Genomic DNA, 15,189 nt, shown 5'->3' with positions numbered 1-15,189 from the left:
TAATGCTGTAGACCAAATGACTGCATCCCGTCAGCAGCAGGGAGACTGTCTGTACTTATTCCTTATAAAATGTATACTGCCCAGAAACGCATAGGAAACAGGGTGAGTATTAGATTCACTTACCTTGTGCATTGGCTGCATGAGATCTCACTGGTAACTTTGATTTCTCCATGGTCGCTGCACCCTTCATAAGTACAATGCCCGGCCTGCTGGCATAAACACAAGATGGCATATGGCAATACACATAATATAATGGTTGCTTACTCACTTATGTATAATTGGGACTGCAGATAAGTTATGGTATAGTAGTGATGGCCATCGATTATTGGAAGTCACCATAACTCCGCCCCCAACACCTGTGAATCTTTCCCCGTGTTTTAATTGGCCCACAGGCCAATCATTGAAAGAAAATGGATGACCATTAATAGGTAAAAACATCAATGGTCATCCATTGCATAGTATGCCACTATTGATGGCCATGTGCACTATTGCCGGCCATGTGCACTATTGCCATCGATGGCAATGATGGCCATCCCTATGGTATAGACCAGAGGTTCTCAAACTGTGGGTCCTGACTCCATGTTGCCGACCATCAGCCTGATGACTTTTCTAATCTCAGTCAGTGATTCAAGGAGTCTGTTAAAGTTTCTGTTATTTTAGATTCACATCCCTCTGTGCCCCCACAATGCTGTCATGTATGTGCTGTCTGCTGACTACACGTGTGATGTGATGGGTTATGGTATATCAGACTCCTCCCATCACTCTGTGCCTCCACAATGCTGCCATGTATGTGCTGTCTGCTGACTACATGTATGATGTGATAGGTTATGGTATATTAGACTCCTCCCATTACTCTGTGCCCCCACAATGCTGTCATGTATGTGCTGTCTGCTGACTACACGTGTGATGTGATGGGTTATGGTATATCAGACTCCTCCCATCACTCTGTGCCTCCACAATGCTGCCATGTATGTGCTGTCTGCTGACTACATGCATGATGTGATGGGTTATGGTATATTAGACTCCTCCCATTACTCTGTGCCCCCACAATGCTGTCATGTATGTGCTGTCTGCTGACTACACGTGTGATGTGATGGGTTATGGTATATCAGACTCCTCCCATCACTCTGTGCCTCCACAATGCTGCCATGTATGTGCTGTCTGCTGACTACATGTATGATGTGATGGGTTATGGTATATTAGACTCCTCCCATTACTCTGTGCCCCACAATGCTGCCATGTATGTGCTGTCTGCTGACTACATGCGTGATGTGATGGGTTATGGTATATTAGACTCCTCCCATCACTCTGTGCCCCCACAATGCCATCATGTATGTGCTGTCTGCTGACTACACGCGTGATGTGATGGGTTATGGTATATTAGACTCCTCCCATCACTCTGTGCCTCCACAATGCTGTCATGTATGTGCTGTCTGCTGACTACACGTGTGATGTGATGGGTTATGGTATATCAGACTCCTCCCATCACTCTGTGCCTCCACAATGCTGCCATGTATGTGCTGTCTGCTGACTACACGTGTGATGTGATGGGTTATGGTATATTAGACTCCTCCCATCACTCTGTGCCTCCACAATGCTGCCATATATGTGCTGTATGCTGACTACACGTGTGATGTGATGGGTTATGGTATATTAGACTCCTCCCATCACTCTGTGCCCCCACACTGGTGCCAGGTATGTGCTGTCTGCTGACTACATGTATGATGTGATGGGTTATGGTATATCAGACTCCTCTCATCACTCTGGGCCTCCACAATGCTGCCATGTATGTGCTATCTGCTGACTACACGTGTGATGTGATATGGTATATCAGACTCCTCCCATCACTCTGTGCCTCCACAATGCTGCCATGTATGTGCTGTCTGCTGACTACACGTGTGATGTGATGGGTTATGGTATATTAGACTCCTCCCATTACTCTGTGCCTCCACAATGCTGCCATGTATGTGCTGTCTGCTGACTACACGTGTGATGTGATATGGTATATCAGACTCCTCCCATCACTCTGTGCCTCCACAATGCTGCCATGTATGTGCTGTCTGCTGACTACACGTGTGATGTGATGGGTTATAGTATATTAGACTCCTCCCATCACTCTGTGCCTCCACAATGCTGCCATGTTATGTGCTGTCTGCTGACTACACGTGTGATGTGATATGGTATATCAGACTCCTCCCATCACTCTGTGCCTCCACAATGCTGCCATGTATGTGCTGTCTGCTGACTACACGTGTGATGGGTTATGGTATATTAGACTCCTCCCATCACTCTGTGCCTCCACAATGCTGCCATGTATGTGCTGTCTGCTGACTACACGTGTGATGTGATGGGTTATGGTATATTAGACTCCTCCCATTACTCTGTGCCTCCACAATGCTGCCATGTATGTGCTGTCTGCTGACTACACGTGTGATGTGATGGGTTATGGTATATTAGACTCCTCCCATCACTCTGTGCCCCACAATGCTGCCATGTACGTGCTGTCTGCTGACTACACGTGTGATGTGATGGGTTATGGTATATTAGACTCCTCCCATCACTCTGCCTCCACAATGCTGCCATGTATGTGCTGTCTGCTGACTACACGTGTGATGTGATGGGTTATGGTATATTAGACTCCTCCCATCACTCTGTGCCTCCACAATGCTGCCATGTATGTGCTGTCTGCTGACTACACGTGTGATGTGATATGGTATATCAGACTCCTCCCATCACTCTGTGCCTCCACAATGCTGCCATGTATGTGCTGTCTGCTGACTACACGTGTGATGGGTTATGGTATATTAGACTCCTCCCATCACTCTGTGCCTCCACAATGCTGCCATGTATGTGCTGTCTGCTGACTACACGTGTGATGTGATGGGTTATGGTATATTAGACTCCTCCCATTACTCTGTGCCTCCACAATGCTGCCATGTATGTGCTGTCTGCTGACTACACGTGTGATGTGATGGGTTATGGTATATTAGACTCCTCCCATCACTCTGTGCCCCACAATGCTGCCATGTACGTGCTGTCTGCTGACTACACGTGTGATGTGATGGGTTATGGTATATTAGACTCCTCCCATCACTCTGTGCCTCCACAATGCTGCCATGTATGTGCTGTCTGCTGACTACACGTGTGATGTGATGGGTTATGGTATATTAGACTCCTCCCATTACTCTGTGCCTCCACAATGCTGCCATGTATGTGCTGTCTGCTGACTACACATGTGAGGACCTTCTGCAGTAACTTGCTGTGGTCCTGTAATTATTTTTATTGTCTGATGAGGTCCCAGAGAAAAATAGTTTGAGGTACCCCGGTATAGACCATACTTACCTACCCTCCCGGAATGGCCGGGAGACTACAGAAAACCGGGTCCCCCTCCCGGCCCATCCGGATGTTAGGCAAGTCTCCCGCTTTGCCCCTGCAGCCCTCTAACCCACGCCACTGTGAGATTTTGTGCATCTGCGGCAAAGGGGCGGGGCTAAAATGATGCATAATTTCCCCTTATTTTGGCCCTTTCCCAATCCACAGACCCGCAAATTGCCACGTTTGCGTGTCATGGGGCGTAAGCCAAGTCCGGCCCCTCCTGGCAGCAGTATCTGGTCTCCTCTTCAGGAGAGTAGGGATGGCCATCGGTGCCTTTGCCATTGATGGCAGAAGTGCAACTGGCCATCGATAGCGTAAAACTATTCAATGGGTTACCATCGATAGTTTTATATATCGATGGTCCTCTATTGTGTTTGCGTGATTGGCCTGCGGGCCAATCAAAACACATGGGCGGGGCTTCACAGGTGCTGGGGGCGGAGCTATGTTCAGTGTCTCCGCATGTTGGTAAAAAAAAAAAACACACAACAGAAAAACATCGGTTTTGCTCTGCCATCAATGTAGGGAAAGCATCTGGTTCTCCCCCACCGATGGCAAAAGTATTCGACAGCGACCATAAACCATCAATGATTTTGAATCATCAATGGTCCTCTCCTGGAGAGGAGAGAAAAAAAAGTTGGTTGACACCTTAGAATGGACAACATACACTAGGCAACAGAAAAAGCTCAACACAAGTTTTCCATACGTTATGTCAACATGGACAGTATAAGTATAATGGTGTGCTTGCGTGCTGCGCTCAGTACACGGTTATATTCCCCCTCCACATATACTGGGATGCTAAAGTATGAAAAAAATATGTACGGTTGACCTTTTCCTGTGTCGACCATGTTCACGGCAACCTTCTATCAATGTGAACCTAGTGTATGTCGCCATTCTTAGGTGTCAACCTACTCACTGCCGACCATCAGACCAAGACATAGTCAACCGGATACCCTGCAGATGCCTTGTGGCACCGTATGAATAAAAGATGGTGATAATACAAATCATAATAAGCACAGGCCCCCTGCACATCAGGATGTCACACACAGGTGTAGCTACTAGCAACAGCGAAGTAAGCGGCTAGAACATACCCAGCAATGCTGACCAGCGGCCTGTACTTTCAGGGCGAGCGGCAGCTGACGGCCAGTAACTGCAAACACCCCCCGGGAAATATCAGCCTGAAACCGTCTCTACCTCGGTCCTCCGCGCCGTGAGAGCGTTTCAAATAAGCCATACGTCACTTCCGGTCATGCGCAGAACTGGGCTGCGCGGCACTGCTAGAGGACGCTCTCATGGCGGCGGCCATTGTATTGGTGGGCAAGACGAGCTAAGCCGGTGAGGTGCTGACAGGGCAGTGATTTTGTGGCCAAGATTGGGCGTGCGTGTTTTGGTATGGTGGCTGTGTATGCGGTGTGAGGGAGGGGATGCTGCTGATGGGATTTTTTTATTTTAGATTTTTATGAGACATTTTAGAGATGCAGCTAATGTGTAATACCAGTTCCCCTCTGTCCAGGTATAACAGTCATCATTTCATCCAACGACTCAAAGGAGCCTGTGTTATATACACATTTATTACCAGTTACAGCAGGTGACCCTCTTCCACTAGTTTAAATATCCTGGGTTTTAGCACGGGAGTGCGCAAAACCAAGGGGCCCAAGGATTTTAGGGGCCCACCTGAATGGGGAAGATGGCACTGCTCCGAGGAGCTGCTGAGGCTGCAGCAGCGGGTGGTGGGCAGCGGTGGCTGGAAGCTTGAAGGAGTGCTATGCTGTTTGGCGGGTGGGAAAGACTGGTTGAACGCTGATTGGCTGAGAGAATCCAGCAATCAGTGTCCGGCCAATCTTTTCAAATTCAGCAGCGTTTCTCACCCAGCAAATAGCGCTACAAGCTCCCAGACGATGCTGGCCGGACCCTGCAGCGGGGTCCAGCTGGGAGTTTGTAGCGCTGTGCTATTTGCCAGGCAGCGGGTGGGAAGTGCTGCTGAATTTGAAAAGACTGACCTGACACTGATTGGCTGAATTCTCTCAGCCAATCAGCGTCCGGCCAGTCTTTTTAAATTCAGCAGAGCTTCCCGCTACAAGCTTAGGGAAGGAGAGAGAGACCCAGTGAGTTATTTTGCCCAGGGGCCCGGGCTAAAGTTCAGATGGCCCTGGGTGGAAACGCTCCCAGTTGAAATTACGTGGGTTATGAGACATGGCATTTCAACCTGGGTAGAACACGGTTTCAATCCGGGTCACTGTGCAGTGTAAACGGGTAACCAGAGTTGATGCAATGCAGTAGCCGGTACTGGGAGATGCTCATCAACCATCGATGATGATTCCTAAGCATCAATTGCTTTTGATCACTGTTGAATATTTTTGCCATCGATGAGCGAAAACCCAGATGATTCCTTTCCATCAATGGTGCAACATAACCATATTTTCCCCCCAAGGAGCTGGGAAATCTATGATCACCCAGAAATACGGTAGGTGTACCCCACTCTCAGTACTGTAATCAATGTGGACCCCAGGTAACCTTCAGTAATGAGTGCACCTGTCGGGTGACCTGGAAAACGTGAACTGTGTGGGATCCTGAGGACCGAGTTTGAGAACCACTGGTGTAGACATTATAAAGGTTTCTTTAGATCAGCCATGTCCAAACTATTGCCCTCCAGCCGTTGTGAAACTACAAGTACCATCATGCCTTGCCACAGTTTTGATATTAGGGAATGCTAAAACTATGGCAAGGCATGCTGGGATGTGTAGTTTCACAACAGCTGGAGGGCCCCAGTTTGGACATGCCTGCTTTAGATCGTCGTTTTTTTCAAGGACCAATTTTCTTCTTATGTGAAGGCATATACAAACCGGAAGTCTCCAGCATTCTATTTCAAATAAGGGCCCTGATTCACATTCACTTGGAATGGGGCGAATTCGTCCCCGTTCTGATGTTTTGTGGTTTGCACATGTGCGTATTTTCACATGTACAGACCCTTGCAACAACAGCTTTGATGAGTTATACACCTGCCATGTGGGTTTGTTGCGGGGAGGGCTGGGGGCAGACGGGAGCGGTGACGACACTGGAACATGGGAACACCCAGCGTTTTATGGCCTTCTCCATGAAAACGCTGAGCATCCCCATGGGGACATGGGCCGGGCGATGCCTGCCGCCACAGGACGTCAGCTGCCCGTCCCATCTTCGTTGTAGCTTTCGTAAATAAAAGTCAGTTGAGACTTTTATTTACGAAGGCTGGACAAATCATTCAATGGTCGTTGATTTCTCCTGCTAGCAGAAGCATGGTACCGAGGGGATTCGGTGGTGGCAGGTATTCGGCCACATGGCATCTCAGGCACTCAATAAGACCCCTTTTACACCAAAAATCCCGGGATTTACCCCATTTACACTGCAGTGTATATGGAGGCAGCGCTTGGAGATGATATCATCTTCAAGCGCCAGGACTGCGGTCCTCCCCTCCGGGACAGCTGATCGTCATGCTGGAAGCAGCCCAGCGCCAAGATAAGCAGCCCCATAGCTGTTGTCTGGGAGGTGAATGGATGCCGCACACAGGCATCCATTCACCACTGCCACCAATGCTGTCTGCAAAGTGTAGCAGACCGCAGCGGAGGCTGTGTGTGCCACGCCCCCCCCCCATCCAAACGTCCGCCGGTTGGACGTCCCCCATTCATGTAAACAGGAGCCAGGTCGGATGACCCCGTGTACCCATTTACACCGCCCTCTACCCAGATCAGGACCTGGTTAGAAGTCCCATGTAAAGGGACACGGATCTGACCCGCCAATGACCTGGGTTTTTGCGGCGGTGTAAAAGGGGTATAAGCAGCAATATTCGCAGCTTACCGAGTCAATCTGAATTAGGGCCAAGGTGTCTGTTTTTGAAGACGCTGGGCAGACGTTTTGGATTGAAAGGCAGCTTCCTTCATCATCTCCAGATTACCCATCCAGACTTTGATACTCGCCTCTTTATTTGAGACCCCTGTTATTTTGTCATATGTGATTATTTAATTGTGACTTTGTATTTTATCATTTTGGGGGGTCAGACTTGGTAAATCAAACACTTGATGATCTCTCCAGAACTTTTTTTTTCGGCAGATACACTTTTTTTTCGCTGTTGACTAAAAAATGACACAGGTACACAAAACAGGAGATCGTTTTAATTCACTTGTATTTACATAACACATCAATAATACAGTTTTCTAAGGAATATTCACAAATATTTTAAAGATTGCATATTCAGGTTTATACTATTTATACTATTTTTGTGTACACAGTAGAAATGTAAATGTCAAATCTTTACCAACATTTAAAAACATGGCATTTACTCTAACACGAGTTCTTTCATATTTTGCAATGACGGAGGTTCCTGGTCAAGGGAATCCCACATTTACATGTCACATCGGTGCTAAATAATCAGTCAGTCAAAATGAATAAAGAGAATGATGCTTTAAAACAGGTGTGCCAAAGTGTGGGTTCGAAACTGAAAAGCATAATGGAAAAGGAACATACTTCTACCCCCTATTCCAGCAATGTCTGATCTAGAACACGATTGTCAACATTCTGACTGCCCTCTCCGGGAGACGGCAGCCAGCTCGGTAAAGCAGGCAGGCATGATGCGAATAAGGGAGGTAGAGGAATAACACGAGGAGGCTGTGCCGGAGGCATGGAACATGATTGTGGACACACCCTCATTGCACATGCCGATATTACAGGCATTGCACAATATAGCCACAATGACGCAAATCACTATGCCATTCAGGCTGAGAATTGCGGGGGACTTGCCCACCTTTTTAGGGGTCTCGCTTGGCTCGCCACAGTTTCTATTCTCCCTCTATGGGGGCCGTGGACCCCCACAAGGGAGAATAGCCCCTGTCAGTCTGGATCCCCCCTGTTTGAGCACCGGCAGTTGGGATTACAATGTCGGGATACTTACTGCCGGGATCCCCCCTGTCGGGCAGTCATCCGGCACCCATGCAGCTTAACTCCCTTCACTGCTGACGGGTTTTTGTGCTCCCACACAAGCGTTTTCTTTTGTACCAAAATATCTACACCTTTTACTCTTGGGAGCACCACTGATAGTCGCCATTACATGCACCAGTGATGCTTTGAGGGTTGCTAGGCTATATATCCCAGTATTGTATTAAGTAATTCTATTCCATTATTGACCTAATGTTTGTGTCTACCTTCCAACTCTGTCGACCTATTTCAGGTGTCGACCCATACCCCTTTATAACACCATCTTAACACTCAGTCAAAAGCTGGTGGTCTATAGAGAGCAATGTTATAAGGACAGAGTGACAGATAATGGAATTACTACATTTATTTGGTTTTCAAAAACTATACATATAAGAAACAAAAGAGGGTGATGTTGTGAAGGAAGCCGGGGTAACGACAGTTGGATTGCAGCTAAAAATGAATGCTACCCTGTGAAGCATTCGTATGGTTATCAACATTGTTCTCTAATAGTAGCCAATGGCACGTGGTATTTGCTTGGAAAGTGAATACTGGAGCCATCCTAGAGTTTGAATTGGCTGAGGCAGAAGGTAGGCAGTGAACAGATGGATGCAGTAGGTGACTCAATAGCCACAACACCGATACAGTCAGTTCTCTCATTCATTTCCTTACTCATCTCCAGCAGTTAGAATCCCCACAGGTACTGATTAAATGTTACATTCTGAGACAGATGGACATGACAGTGATGTCATAGATATGCTTATCCCCTAACTACCAAACTACTACATGGTGGCAGCTGCCCCACGTAACAACCCTATCAATTTCATCGTTTGATTACAATTATTTTCATCAATGCTATTAACCCTTCGAGTGCCAACGTTGCTGTGGGCGATCTCAAAATATCCACTGCAAATGCCAGCGCCGCTCACAGCGACTGTTCTTTTAGTATAAATAAATACAGCCGAGTCCGTCCATTGAAGCCTAGTTAAATTTTGCACCCAATAAAAGAACAGTCGCTGTGAGCGGCGCTGTCTTTCGTAGCGGATATTTGGAGGACCTCTCACAGCAACGTTGGCGCTCAAAGGGTTAATAATGCGGAACATTTATATTGAGGCTGCATCCTACATTTCGCTGCTTATGCAGCAGGCCTATGTACGGCTGTCCTGGGAAATGCGGGATGACGTCTATCCTATTTATGGAAAGATGTAGAATTGCACTCATTGGGGAGAATTGCACTCATTGGCTCGCTGCCCCTGACGGCGAATTTTACCCCCCCCCCCCCCGGAGAGCTGGCAGCGGACAGGGGCAGGGAGCAGCTTCACCGGTCCAGCTCGTAAAAAGCGGGACCAGTGTGAAGTGAATATATGAATATTTAATGAATGACTCCCGGCCCCCTGCTGGCGAATGTGTACAAAAAAAAAGCACATGAATAAAAATAGCATGCCCCTTCACCAAAAAAAAACCCCCTTTATTTTAAAAGATCACTTTCCAGTTCACCTTAAAAAGATGTCGAATGCTAAACGGTGAATCATGGCAAAAATCAGGGAGAAAGCAGTTCTCCAGCCTAGCATTGAATACTCTCTCGGCGAATCCCAGTGAAAACTCCATTGGAATACACCAGCGACTTGCAGCATGAAACGGAGAACTGGCCGCCATTCACTGATCGCTTTTGGATTGAATAGGGTGAATCAGATTTTCAGTGAAAAAGATTCACCGCAGGGAGTGAAAACAGCCCGATTCGCCGGAAAAAAAAAACCGGTGAATCGGGAGCATTGAATACTGGCCATTGGCTAAAACAATTGAACAAGTCAGTCATACAGTAGATACGGACTTTTTTGCTGACATACTCTGATGCCATTCTCACAGTGGATATTGGGGCTTCTTTAAAATGACCACATGTCACTATTTTGCAGTATTTACAGAATGAGTATAAAAAAGTACAATTATGTATCTGTTTCAGTGTATTGTATTATTATTTATCTATAAGTTAATAAGTAATGGAAAGTAGCCTCTATTATATCCCTTTCACATCGCAAATGCTGGCTTGCAATGGCAAGGTGAGCTCCCCACATCGACCTCACAATAAACAGGGGCGCTGACATTAGAAAGGGGGAGAGAGATGGCGCGTCATCAGGGGCGGGGGAAGGAGGCAGCGCTTGGAGCTGAGGCTGCCTTCTCCACATAGTGTTAACACAGTTACAACCCGGGTTAGACCCGGTATTATTTGTTACACTGGCACTCCTTTAACACTGCAAGTCATGTTACTGAAATAGGAATATTAAGGGGGTGGTTCAATAAGTAATACCCCTTTTAAAACAGCCTTACGAACCCGGGTTTTTCCACAGGAGTGCGCAGGCGGTGTAAATGTTCTGACCCGTGACTGTGGTGTAATGTAAACAAGTAACAACACAGGACCCGTTCACTGCAATGGAAAAGTAGGCACTGGGAGATGCTGTTATCTCCCAGCACCGGCTCAAGCCCCGCCTCCGGTAACGTCACCCGGCCAGCATTATGACGGGTGGAGACGCCATGTGAAAGGGGTCAAAAGCCAGGTTGGAGCCGGGTCTAAAAAACCCGGGTTCAACCCGGCTTTCAGGTGTAAAAGGGGTATAAGTTAACAAGCCCTCTCACATATGTAATGTTCTCTAGTTCATTCTAATTTCCCACCAGGTAGTCCTCTGCCCATTAGACTGTGCCTCATATCAGTCATACTGTCCCAACATCAAGTGTAAGATGGCGGGGTTGGTGGAAACATGATCAAAACATTGAGGCGCATGGTGTTACCAGATTCCTGTGACACATCGGCAGCTGACATTCATCACCAACTTGTCGAGGTTTACAAGGATAAATTAATGTAATGGAAACAGGTTTGGTGTTGGGGCAATATGACTGATGTAACGGACAGTCTAATGGCCGTGAGGGGCAGCGGTGGTCTACCTGCTCTGACTGGCAGGAAATCAGAATGAAATAGGAAAGTGAGATACCTTACTTATGGAACCCCATAATTCAGTTATTTGGTCATTCGTATCAGTCCCTGCCCCAATGGAGCTTACAGTCCACATTACCCATCACATGCACGTACAAACAATAGTCTTAAAAAATATTTTATAGGGGCAAATGTTAACATACCAGTATATTTGTCCTAGAGAAAACCCACGCAAGCACGTGGAGACTATACAGATGCAATGAGGCCAGTAGTGGGGATTAGAACTCTCAACCTCAGTGCCGTGAGGCAGTCCTGCTAACTATTGCACCGTATGGCTGTAGTATAAAAACACTGTCTCCGCAGAACATTTCATGGTCTTTCGCTTGGTAACACAAGTCCCTATAGTACACAACCAACCATTGTTCACATTTTACAGACAGTGAGGAATTAGAAAGTAGTTCTCAGTTCTTTCTTGAATGTTCTCTAAGGGCAGTTTCAGCTGATGTAGCCTGAGCTCTGCTCGCTGGTCCTCTTTATCCATACATCAGGCATGTCTGGTTTGCTGTTTGGTAGTACAACCGAGTTATCGGTACCTTGGTTTGCCTGCATTTTCCATAACATATTAGTCTGTTTTGAACATGTAGGCGAATCAAAAACTGTTTCTCTCAGAGCCAATCTTAGCGTTTCTCTCTTTCCATTCAAATGACCCCGTTCACCGTGGCTGGGGGAATCTGGGGCTTCAAGAAAATCTGGAGAACAGCTTGTTGAGTCGGCTATTTTAGAGCTCTGGTCAAAATCGCTGAGACAGGTTTCATTGGAGTCAAGGGCATCAAAAGAACTACCCATTGAACAGAGGCACTGAGAATATTCATACATATGGATGTTTCTGTCTTTAGAATGGTGCGTAGGACTGCTGCCTTTAGGGCTTTGCAAGTTATTGGGCTGGTTCTGACACTGTAAGTTATGTACGTGGACCTGATCCACCACAGATCCATTCCACGTCTTGCTGTTCACCTTCTGGCATATGCACTGTCTACATGATTCCTCAGGCTCTTCTCTCTCAGTCCCATAGTTACATTGTCTGTAGGGGGAAGAGGTCTGCAAAGCAGGACACTGGCCGAAAACTTTGTGCCCGATGGTATTATCCTGGACTTCTTCCTTCTGATTATGTTGAGTTCCCGTTCTTGGGAACTTACTCTCTGACAACTGCATGTCCTCAGACAGAATAGATGGACGTTTGGAGAGCTTGCTAGTGGTTGTGCTATTGTCAAAACTGTCACTTAGGTTCCTGGCTAAAGGCTGAAGCTCGTACTGTTCATTCTCCGTGTTGGATTCCTGGACTTTCCTCAGCCTGCCTTGCTTCTCGTTTCCACCACAAACAAATGTGCCATTCAATCTCAGATCATCGGACGAATCCTTCAGGCCATTGGCACAAGGCCATAGTATTTGTCCACAGTTCTTCTCTGGGCCAAAGAAACAGCAGAGTGACTGGAAAAAGAAGCTGGCAAAGCCACAACTGATGCATTTAATCATCATAATGAATATGCCCAGTTTTCTGTATGCCAGCACAGTTGCTGGCAGCATTATTACCCCAGTGGAAAACATAGTGGAGGCCCCCATGGCAGTGGCACAACTCATCTGTTTTAACGAGTATGCCACGCGGCTGAGGCGGTCGGGATGGGGGCATAAATGATAAGAAATGCAGTAGTTGAGCGTAAAGTCAACGGAGAGACCAGCTGCCACAGAAACAAATAGGGATTCTACTACATTTAACTGCCATTCCAACAGGACTAACAGACCAACAGTCACCAGAGCTGAGCCACCTATGGCTGCAACCGAAAATAAACTGAGTAAAACATTCCATGTGGTAAGCAGCAGAACCACAAATGAAATCGCCACAGAAAAGCCAGTTATCATTATGATCTCAGTACTAAGAGTATGCTGCAGGTTAAAGAGCGCAAGGTTGCTCGTAAACCACCCGTTCTGAAGTCCTGGGGGTGCGTTCTTTAGTTCGTTTGTCAGCCATTGGTTTAAAGTGTTGTAAAATGTCTTGCTTTTGCTATAATTGAAGCTATAATGATACATTGTATGGAATTCCAATACTAAGGCTGTCAGGTTGCCTTCAGCATCAAATCTGGGTCCAATGTCATAAGCCTCAGGCCCATCTCCTCCTTGTTCTCTTACCATCATTTTTATGCAGTGAAGCAACAAATCGCTTGCGTACGGAAATGAGAATTGGTTACAGCAAAGGTTGTGGTTTTGGTCACTCTGTGAGCATTGACGACTTTCCATCCACCGCTGGAAATCTTCCATGAAGCAAATGTTTGACTTTTTATCCTGATCCGAATAATAGAAACTTTGGTTCCTCACCTTATGGCAAAGCTCTAGAAGCCACCTCTGATCATCCGCATTACCGAGGGTAAATGTAGCATCTTTCGTAAGTGTTTCATTTATCTTCGGATTGAGATGATCTCCATTATCCACAGGCATAATGCCCCATACCAGTATAATTGGCATATGTTGTCCTTCTCCATGTTCCCGATGTTCAAACATGAACTGGTGGCAGTATTCAGCATCGTATCTCTCAAAGGGGTGGCTTTGCCGGAACATCTGAACAGAAGACATGACCGAAGAGGGCAGTTTAAGCCTTGGGCTCATGCAAGCGATGTAGGCACCTCCTGCTGTCAGGGCGGCAAACCAACAAATCCAGATGTACCGGAACTTTATCACCCCACAGGGAAGGAGCTTCTCAAACAGCAATTTAGATGTTTCAGACATGGTTTTCTGAAGACCTCCAAGTTTTTGATAGAGAGAAACAATGAACTTTTTATGTCCACTGCTGTTCCAGTAATCTTCTGATTTGTAGGTTTTACAGTGGACTATAATATATCGTTCATAAAGGACCATGGTGGCAGGAAGCCAGGTTAGCATGAAGGCCATGTTGACTAGCACAGATGTTCCCATGTAAATGGCAAAGCAACGGACCGAGGTAATGCTGGTCATGTAGCTAGCATAGAAAGCAGCTCCACTTGTCAAACAAGATACTAACATAAGATAGCTAAAATGGTGCAACGTGTGTTTCACCCATTGTATCATCCCAGCGGCAGAGTGTTGTATTTTGCTGAGGTTCCACAGGTCAAAGAACACGAAAGTGTGATTTGCACATATACTACTCAGGATGGCAATTGCTATGAGGTTCACCAAGGGGAAGAAAGTCATTCTAAAGACCAGCTTGTACAAGAAGAAAGAAATCATCAGCGAACCGCCAACAGACATCAAGACCATAAAAGTGATAAAAAAAGAGCGCAGGTAAAAAGATATACTTAGAAAAATAGCTACTATGGCCAGGACCGGATACACAGTATCCAAAACAAGGTAGTGCTGGAAGAGTTTTTGCTTTAGCCCCAAGTCCATTCCAGTGATCGCCGTGTAGTTGTCAAAGAGATCCCAGGACTCCAAGTTGTCTAGATAAATGTCCATCATCGATGACCCTTTTTTGGCCGGCAGAAATAGCATGCTGTACTTTAAAGATGGGACTTGGTAATCTGTGGTCTGGGGGCTGAGAAAGTCACGATCAACTAGAAAATGGAGCAGTTGATAAACTGCACTTGATCTTGTGCACTTTTCAGGCACTTTTGCACACTGAGAATGCTTTTCTCTTTCCAACCTGGAACCAATGCAGGAAGGAGTGAGAGCACCTCTATGGTAATCTGGAGCGCAGGAACGGAGAAGAGCCAATGTTTGGGAGATGTCACTTTGCGTGATCTCCATGCATGAAGACCGGTTGTACAGGACTGAAATGTAGTTTCCAAGTGACCAGCTGGGACAACACTCCTTGTTGTCGTTGTGCTCACAGAGCTCTGGGAAGCTGGAATGTGAACGGATCTGCAGGAAAAACAAAGTCACAAACAAAAGTCATTACACAGAAATAACAGTTATCAATCATAATG

General features: G+C 46.5%; 2 protein-coding genes and 1 long non-coding RNA gene across 6 annotated transcripts in view; 1 reads left to right on the top strand and 2 right to left on the bottom strand.

Annotated features, from left to right (window-relative positions):
* Window positions 1-4,668, bottom strand: part of KNSTRN (kinetochore localized astrin (SPAG5) binding protein) — a 31,683-nt gene extending 27,015 nt beyond the window's left edge. Inside the window, exons 1-2 of one of the 4 annotated variants that reach the window (XM_083166910.1) lie at window positions 4,464-4,668; window positions 124-209 (exon numbers count right to left, since the gene is read on the bottom strand). In XM_083166910.1, the coding sequence (XP_083023036.1) occupies window positions 124-141 (18 nt within the window). In that variant the 5' untranslated portion in view covers window positions 142-209; window positions 4,464-4,668. The remainder of the gene's footprint in view (window positions 1-123; window positions 210-4,463) is intronic. The other 3 variants (XM_083166909.1, XM_083166911.1, XM_083166912.1) reach the window with 3 other exon arrangements.
* Window positions 4,624-15,189, top strand: part of LOC146050092 (uncharacterized) — a 70,981-nt gene continuing 60,415 nt past the window's right edge. Inside the window, exon 1 of the long non-coding RNA XR_014466260.1 lies at window positions 4,624-4,707. This is a non-coding gene — a long non-coding RNA (uncharacterized LOC146050092). The remainder of the gene's footprint in view (window positions 4,708-15,189) is intronic.
* DISP2 (dispatched RND transporter family member 2) overlaps window positions 7,498-15,189 on the bottom strand; it is a 31,714-nt gene continuing 24,022 nt past the window's right edge. The window contains exon 8 of the mRNA XM_083166908.1: window positions 7,498-15,124. Within this exon, the coding sequence (XP_083023034.1) occupies window positions 11,735-15,124 (3,390 nt within the window). The 3' untranslated portion in view covers window positions 7,498-11,734. The remainder of the gene's footprint in view (window positions 15,125-15,189) is intronic.

This window comes from Crinia signifera, chromosome 12 (assembly GCF_055691185.1).
Source record: "Crinia signifera chromosome 12, ASM5569118v1, whole genome shotgun sequence".
Lineage (NCBI taxonomy): Eukaryota > Metazoa > Chordata > Amphibia > Anura > Myobatrachidae > Crinia > Crinia signifera.
Note: the sequence above shows the minus strand (reverse complement) of the source record. Positions and strands in the feature narration are given on the sequence as shown.